The following is an 8,938-nucleotide window of genomic DNA, read 5'->3' as shown; positions in this document are numbered from 1 at the left end:
AGCTAACCGAACCAAACAATGTTGCAACTTCACCCTTAAATCGAGTCCAACGAACTATAGGTGTGAAAGCGCCGTAATTGTTGACTATAAAAGCTTAATACAACATTGTCCAGGTACTTTCACAATGTATTTGGGTGACTGGTTGTAACAGACAGGAAGCAAGCTAATGAGATCTGCTCTCTTACAATGTAAGTGAATTTAATAACTGCCGCAATCACATTTCATGTGTCAAAGTCTATCATTTGTTTAGCTAAGCTGTATTCCTGCTTCTTTTGTTGACATTTCAATGTATGTAATACTTCCCAGGGAATCACCTGGGACCTATAGACAAGGAGTTATTATGTTGCAAATGTATCAGCCTCTGTTAATCACCATAATAAATGTGAGACATGCACATATAATCATACAGTCTATTAACCAGTCAATTTAAAACCCTTGTGAATTTTTGTAACCTTTTTAAAGTTAATCATTTAAATTTGGCTCGTATGACCAATAACATCTTAAAGCATATATTTTTAACAATGGTCGGAGTACAGGAGCAACTCTGTGCCCTGCTGAAGGGTTAATTGTCTTCACGTCATGGATGAGATGTTTATTTGTTTCCAAGGAGAAAAAAAACCTTTTTGGATTTTGTTAGTTTAGTACAGTGCCTGTTCAAAATGTGCCTGAATGGGCCAACTACTTGGTCTGTGGTATTGCTGCTAGTAGCTTTCTCCAGAACCATTGTACCCTGAAATCTAAAAGCATCCAAAGCACTTAATATACAGCCTAACTGTATAGCCTACCACTGACTTATTGTGTACTTCTACTTCAGAGGAAGACATTGTAATACTACATTTACCTGACAGAGAGAGTTGCAGATTCATGGCAGAAGAAAAGGTGTAATGCAATTTAAATAGTTTTTGTTTAACTACAGTGTTTCCCACACATAGACTATTGTGTGGCGGTCCGCCTCACTATCAACACAGGCCGCCGCACATTGCGTTTCGTTATTATAATTTTTTTTAAAACGCTATTTAAAATACATTCTTCTGCATTTCCTTTTCCTGCTCTCCTCCATCTCTGTCACCTGTGACACACACACACACACACACACACACCGTGCAGTGTTGTTTTTTTTTAAGCCCCCAAACGTCACCTTCCAGGCACCGCGGCAGTGGTTATGTTTAAGGTTATGGTGAGGGTTAGTGCCTGTAAGGCGACATTGGGGGCTTAAAACGCCATCGATCCCACTGTGCACACACCATCTGTCTCCATCAACGAGAGAAGACGGCTGGCGAAATTTACAAGTTCACGAAAGGTTGGTATCTGTCTCGTGAACACCTTTACACAATCACACGTTCACAATCACCGACCCGACTCTTAGCAAACAAGCGATTGTGCCTGCTTTAGAAAGTTTGTGGTAAAATGCAGTTGGGTTGTCGAGGTCAAAACACTATATGTAGCAGCTGTGAATCAAATAAACGTATTATAAATAATGTTATGTCATTTTTTTTTACTCTTACACTGAATGTTTGCTGCTTCAATCCAGATGAGTATTGAAAAGTATTTTCCGCGACTGAAAAAGGCACGTGTTGAGGATGAGGACCAGTCTGAACCGGAATTATCAGTCTGAAACAGAGCTCAACAGTCCGACCAGTGTAATAAGTTATGTTATTAATTTGTTTACAGTATTTTCAGGCTTCAACCAGTGAAAGACGGGAGAGAAAGAGGTAGATTCGATCCATGACCTTTATTGTGTGGTTGTTGTTGTTTATTATTTATCAAATATCCAGTGCTGTCCAAACTTCTCAAAATTCCAAACCCCAAGTTCATTGGGTACCCAGGATACAAAGTGTGAAGTAGCTCGGATGAGGGGTTCATGAGATACTGTATTTCAAAGACATCTAATCTGTTTTTATTATGTTTTGTCTTCTCAGGTCTTTGATTTTCAAAATTATTTAAGTTCATTCTGAGGTTTTCTCACATATTGTGAGGATATAAGTTAGGCTTAAAATACAGATGCCATTGCTTCACTGCCTTTTCAGACTAATTGAATGCTGGATATTGAGTTCCTCTTTCCATCTCAGTTCTTCCATTTTGCCAGTTATTGAAGGTAATTAGCTAATCATTTACTTTTGAAAAGGCTTCAGATTAATCTATTTGAAAAAAACACAGCATTTTTGTCAAATTGTGCCTGAGGCTGCTGTACTCCAAATTTCAAAACTTATCATAAATTAGGTCTGTGTCTAGCCATTTAAAAAAAAAAAAATCAGCTTTTGATGGCATGGCTTATACTTTTTCATCCTATAATGCACAGACAGAACGCCCAAAATTACAAATTTGTCTCTGAGGGTTTACAATCTGGTCTGCATGCAAGTATGGATTTAAGGGCATCATCGGACTACAAGAATAGAATCAATTCTATCCCTGCAGGTGAAATTGAAAGGTGTTCTAGATCTCCCAATGATTGGCATTTGTGATCTTGATAATCCTCATGTAGTGTTTGAGCTGAGCTTCCTATTCCAAACAGACCATTGGAGATTATACTTTGAGAACATGCCATTACAGTATATCGATGAACAGGACAAAACCCCCAAACCCAGGGACGCTTATACATACTTAAACATAATTTTCAGTACTCCATCTGATTGAAACCAATAAATAGCCTCGATTGAGGCTTAACCTAAATCCTAGTATTTTCTGTTTCCCCTCCTTTTTGTACATTTAGGCAGTACTGTTATGAATGGTGTGTTGAATGGACACACAGGGACCTCTTGGCCACCTTCCATTAGGGTTGTTGAAATTAATCACTGCATCACAATGCAGACATGGACGATTCTGCATCGATGCAGTGACGGACCAAAATTGATTATTATAGCCAATTGATGTTGCTCGTTGATTTTCCGATCCATGCTTTTTCTTTTTTTTTTTTTTTTATTATGGTAAGACCAGTGAAGATTCACAACCCTACCTTCCATACTTTCATGCACTATTGAGGGGTCAATAAAAAAGCTGTAGCTCTCGGAATAATTCATTTAGTTTTTACTGTTTTGTTACCTTGCTGTGTTCAGTCCAATAAAATCTGAGCTAGTAAAAGCAGTTGTCTTTGCTAAAGCTGTCATGCTAAAGGTGTTTTAATTTGTCTTATGAACTGACAACTGCATTAAGCACATTAGTTATTTATTATTTTAGTATTCTGTTTTTGTTTTATTAGTATTCGTTTTATCTTTTAATTGCTTAACGTATCATTAATACAAAAATACACAAACTAAAACAAGCTGTTTTTGAAGCTGAGGGCCAAGAACAGCTAGGTGATTGGTCTTCTTTTTCCTTTTCTCTTTCTTTTATCAGATCAATGAGGTTGTAGTTCTGTGTAAGAAACTATGGCAGCCTCTTTAGTTTCATTAATTGGGACAGTTGATAAAATGTGACATTTACAAGATTGTGAAAAGTCAGATCCCAGAGATTTGTGCTGCAGATTATGATGCTGGCTTCTTGACTGGACCTACAAGACCCTTTGTTCTTATTTTCTTTTTTTTTTAAGGATTAATACCAGCGTTCAAAAGCAGATTGTCGGATAACATTCTTGGTTATAATCCTTTTTATTTCAACATAGATATCTCTGTTGAGCTAATTCAAGACACAATGCTAAACTTTACTAGCCTGACAAGCCAGACCCACATCAAGATGTTGGGTCTGGGAACTCACCATTGACGGGGCTCAATCCGAGGGGCAGGATAAACGGTTGTCTTTCAAATTCCCTCTGCACGCAATAGGATAGCGCTACAACCAGGCAGAGCAACGAAGAAGGTAGCGAAGCTAGTTGATAGATTAAACTTTTGCCGTATCCGGTCGGCAAAACTCCGAACACCTCTTCCTTTTCTAAGAATGTTTTCAGTGCCGTTCTTTTCTCAAAGAAAAGCTTAACTCCAAGTCTTCCAGAAGACTGCTGTTCCCAGCACAGAACTGTGGGCAAGCCCGCCCACCGACTCTATACACGATGTGATTGGCCTGACTAGAGTTGGGTTTTTCCAGCTCGCAAGCCAACCGAGAGTGCCTAGGCCCCCCTTGCTGCAAATTAAATTTGCTGCGCTAGGGTGCGTCTAGATTTCTAGGCTAAAACTTTACCATAAATCTTGCAAGTCTTTGTTGAAATTAGGATAACACCACATGGTAATGCTTGGCATTTTCACCTTGTGACCTAAATCTAATACGACGAGACTCTACATTAGCATTCGTCCCCAAGGCTGAGACCTATGTGGCATTTACTGATTAAAGGGTATCTAATTGTGACTCGGGAGCAAACAACCGCACAGTTTAAATATGACGTAGTGCTTTCCCCTTACTTAAGGCCTCTCAATTAGAACCTATCAAGTTTACTGGAGTTGACTCATAATACTTTTGTCATAAAGTCAACAGTACATAGAGTGGTAGTTTGCTGTAATGTTACTCATATCTGTATGTGGTTTTAGTGCTTTTTCTTACTAAGACAATCTCATAATCTTGAATATTTCAATTGAATCATAAGTTAGTCGTTTATACAGTACAAGAGGTGGAACGATTTCATGTAGAGCCATAGCATTTTCAATTATCTAAATAAATAATGGTTTGGCTAAGGGATTTCCATTCTCCCTATTTAACGGCACCATCGCAGAAAATTAATAAGGACTTTTATAATGAGGATTTTTTGGAGGCATACATCGAAGCCATGCATTTCATACCCATGCTCTTTCACTTTTCTTTTTTCCTCCACTCTCTACACTTTGTCTAATAACAGTGAGCCTATAGATCTGAGGGTGAATGCACCTGTGGCATCAAAATGAATGTCTTAATGTTATTTAATCATTGGACGATGTTGTACAAATGGCACCATATTGAAGCAAATACTAGCTTTTTGGAAGATGGCCCAAATAAGCATTTCCCATCAAAGTCCTTTCAAGATAACTACAATGGTTATGGTTCATGTGGCTCTTTTGCTCAAGGCCTCAAAGTGCCTTAGATTATATGGAACAAATCACCTCATCCATCAACAAGTGGAGTTTTTAGTCTTAATATTCTTCTGGGCACTCTGGACACAGTTTGTAAAAAGCCTCCTGCACACATTGTGCCACAGCCAAACAATAGTTGTGAGTTATCAGAAATTTATATATACTGCTGTAATATTTCTTTAAAAGCACAAATTATTTTTTTAATCATAACCCAAGGTATCGGTGTTGGATATATCTTTCTTTGTTCTGTATAATGATCACTGTAAGTGAGACGAAGGCTCACACCTTTGCTCTTGTCCTCAACTCTTTGTTGTTTAATGGTTAACCTGCCTCTTATTAGCTCATAATTTTTCTGTCTCTTTAGGACCCCTGAGCAGTGTCCCAGTGTAGTGTCTCTTTTGTCAGAGAGCTACAACCCTCACGTGCGTTGTGGAGCTGCCATGGCCCTGGGAATCTGCTGTGCTGGTACAGGCAACAAGGTGAGTGCTTTCCCCCTTAATTTTTCCTTTGATCTCATGGTGTTGAACTGCTGTTAATAGAGCTCAAGACAGTGTGTCAAAATAAAAGCCTATCAGGAAACATAGGAATGTTGCCATCTGAAGTGATTTGGGGATTTTAATGTGTAACATTGATATACCGGAAAGGGGCACAGCGAGATTTTACAATGTCTCAACTTCCAGTTCACATCAAACATATTATACATAGAGCTAGGTAAAACAGATTGACCAAACCTTGCATCAAATCACCACACAAATAGGTTCAACTGGAATTAATATTCCTCGCAAGGCTGTGCTCAAGAAAAGCTTAGTTAGCTTTTTTTTTTTACCCAAAAAGGGAAGCCTTGGACCTGCTGCCCTCATTTATCCTATGTGCCTTGGTGTAACATGTGCGTCAGTAATGCAAAGACTATTTACACTGCACAAATTGTTTTCTTTAAAGCAGCCAATTGATGGCTCCTTGGTGAGGCTCATCTTAGATGAGGGAATACAGACTCACTTACTCACTTACTGTAGCTGCTGACAAAAGATTACTTTTCTCTTGTCAGTTGTTAATAATGCCACCAGAACAAATGTTGCTTTGCTAAAATGAATTGTGTAATGCTGTTGCTCAAAAGACAAGCTGTTATTATCCTAAGATGATCTTACAAGTCATCTTCTTTTGAACCTCATCTGCTTCAATTTTCGAAATGGTCCAAATTGGCTCACAGTCACCGGGCTGTACCCTGTCATTGCGTTTGGGTTCATTGAAGTCCGAAAAGAATATTGAAGAAGACAGTGTTGGGGATGCTGCCAGTTTTTGAGTTGTCTAACTATGTGGGCTGATCAGTCTCAGGTGGCATAGCCGAAACGGAGTCATGGCTCATTGCATCCTGAGCCTTGAAGCACTGAAGTGAATGTTTTGAACCAGATATGGCAGATGCCTAGTACAGAGCTGATCAGATCCAAAGCTCCACTGCTTGTTTTTTTTCCAGAACAAGACCTTGAACACATTAGGTCCTTAGTGAGAATAATGATTTTGTGGTAAGAGAAGTGGGTCACCTATTTAGAAGGGTGCACATTCCTTTGCCATCATTTTACACCATGGGCTTTGGAGATTTTTACTTTTTGCTTTTACAGATGAGAAAAAAACTGCAAAGGAAAGCTTTGACCTTTTCTGTAGTCTGTTTAGTTTATGCTGATTTTGTGTCATAATTAAAATCTTAAATACTGTTCAGTTTGTTTAGTAAATTGGATGGAAGCATTGTTCACCAAAAACCAACCACCATTTCAGAATGCTGTCATATGATACACTTTTATAAATATGCATAAAAATGGAAATTACGTTGAGGTGAAGTGTGTTCTTCGCTGTTCATTTATTTACACAAGGTTCTAGCCAGTTTTTAGCAGCACTGAATTAAATCTAATTTAAAGTCACTCACGCTAAGGCACAAGCCTGAAGAAAACAGTCCACCACTGTATGTGGATTAAGAGGATCTTAAGCAACCATATAATGTCGTCCTGCTCTGCTGATTGGGGCTGACAGTAAATACCCTCAATTAAACCCCTCGACAACCTATCAGGAACAGGATGTGGTCGACTGGTGTTGGCTTTACATTCTAACTTATCATCCCAGTACATGGCTGTCTCAGCCAGCTGAGCCCAGAGCACTGATGAAACATGGTTTATTTTACCTCCACTGTCATCATCCTGGTTTGTTTCTCTTTCCTCTGCGGAGCTGACACCCATCTCTGATTCTGGTGGTGTGGGTTACAGCCATTACTGCTAAGCTGAGGAGAGTTCAGAAATAAAAGGAGGAAAGAGGTGGTCCTCCCTCATTTTTACATTTACAGTGATTATGAGAGCAAACTGAAGAAGGCGAGGTTTGTCATAACTGTTACTCTGTTTACTGGGCAACCAGATATGGATGACACTAATCTCATTAATGTGTGTGGTCTGGTTGCCTCTGTTGATAATCCCTTTTCCTGTGTTCAACCAAACAAAAGTGTCCGTTTTTTTTTTTTACGTGGTTTCTAGTGCGAAACCTTCAACAAAGATCTAGATGAATTGCTGTTTTATATTAAATTATAAAGTCAGTTAAAGTAAAAGTAAATTAAATGTAAAGTTGCCTAATCTGGCTTGAAATCTGAACTGCCAGAAAATAAAACATGAGCTTGCAGATTGGTCTGGTTCCCAGGCAAGTGGTCCTAAAATACGTACATGGAAAAATCATTTGATCCCCTCTTTTTTTTTTTTTTTATATCCGAAGCAACTTTTTCTACCGATCCGTCGTTTATTGATACCAATTCCAGTTGATGATTATTAACAAGCCCCATTAGGGTTGTGCAGCACACTTTTTTTTTGTTGGAGTTATCACGCCATTTGTTCTATAACCGTAAACTGAATATCTTTTGAGTTGTGGACAAAACAAGACTTTGAGGTGGTCGTATTGAGCTTTGAGAAACACTGATCAACATTTTTTCTTTTTTTTTTCTAACAGTTTATTGATTACTGTAATCAAGAATATAATTGACAAAAAAAATAATTGTTAGTTGCAGCCCTGATTTTAAACAGTATCATCTTTTCTGCTGTGCCTTTATCTCCACAGGAAGCCATCAATCTGCTTGAGCCCATGACCAATGACCCAGTAAATTATGTGAGACAGGGTGCCCTCATTGCCTCTGCCCTCATCATGATCCAGCAGTCTGAAGTCACCTGTCCTAAGGTAAGATCCAGATGTTTGTGTCTTGCTTTTTTGTCAAGACTTGTTTGATCGCTTATCAGTTATCATTAAAGAAATGGGTTTATAGCAAGCAGTCATAACAGTCACAAAAGTGTTTGTTAAGAGACCTCTTTCATAGGTCAAGCAGATCTTTAAAACAGCAGAGACATTTTCCAGACCAGAGCTGTAACTGAGTAAAGCGTGAAGAGAAAGAAAATGGGAAAGGAGAGCATTTGACCAAAAACAGAAAGCATCAAAACTTAAGATGGAGGGAAAGAAATCTGTGTCATGGAAGACTGGAGAGTGACTAGTCCAGGCATAACTGCACGCACTCACCCTTGGAGCACCTCATACTTTGTCATAGACAGTTAAGATTTGCCAGACACATTTTCAAAGGCTCCTCATCTGCACAGCAACAGTCCTTAAAGCTCAAGGCAGTATGCAGGATTGTGCAAGAGGCAGTTTTTTTTTTTTTTTTTCAAACAGCGGAATGTCTGTAGGTATTACATCCATGACTGTTTATTTCAAAGTCCCGCTCTTTGTAATTTCCAGCTCTGCTTCACAGTTGTAGACCGAAGTCTTAGGTCTCTAGTTTAGGGTGGTAAATTGGCCAAAATTGGCTGCTAACAACCCAGCACAGTGTTTACTCAATGTTTCACGGTTATTGAGATATGCTGTACGTGCCGGGACTCCCACAGGTACTATGCCATCATCATGGGCGTGGCAATGGTGATGTGGCTTTGTTGTGAATATTGTGCTGACAGAGTGCA

The 8,938-nt window shown here is 38.9% G+C and overlaps 1 protein-coding gene across 2 annotated transcripts in view; it reads left to right on the top strand.

Annotated features, from left to right (window-relative positions):
* psmd1 (proteasome 26S subunit, non-ATPase 1) overlaps window positions 1-8,938 on the top strand; it is a 41,916-nt gene that overhangs the window by 19,297 nt on the left and 13,681 nt on the right. For both annotated transcript variants that reach the window (XR_005640208.1, XM_039810838.1), the window contains exons 17-18: window positions 5,335-5,449; window positions 8,055-8,171. Coding sequence is in view for 1 of the 2 variants with exons in the window: in XM_039810838.1 (XP_039666772.1) it covers window positions 5,335-5,449; window positions 8,055-8,171 (232 nt within the window). In the remaining variant the exon portion in view is untranslated. The remainder of the gene's footprint in view (window positions 1-5,334; window positions 5,450-8,054; window positions 8,172-8,938) is intronic.

The sequence above is a fragment of the Perca fluviatilis genome, chromosome 9 (genome assembly GCF_010015445.1).
Source record: "Perca fluviatilis chromosome 9, GENO_Pfluv_1.0, whole genome shotgun sequence".
In the NCBI taxonomy this organism is placed as follows: Eukaryota; Metazoa; Chordata; class Actinopteri; order Perciformes; family Percidae; genus Perca; species Perca fluviatilis.
This window is presented reverse-complemented; position numbering and strand designations above follow the sequence as displayed.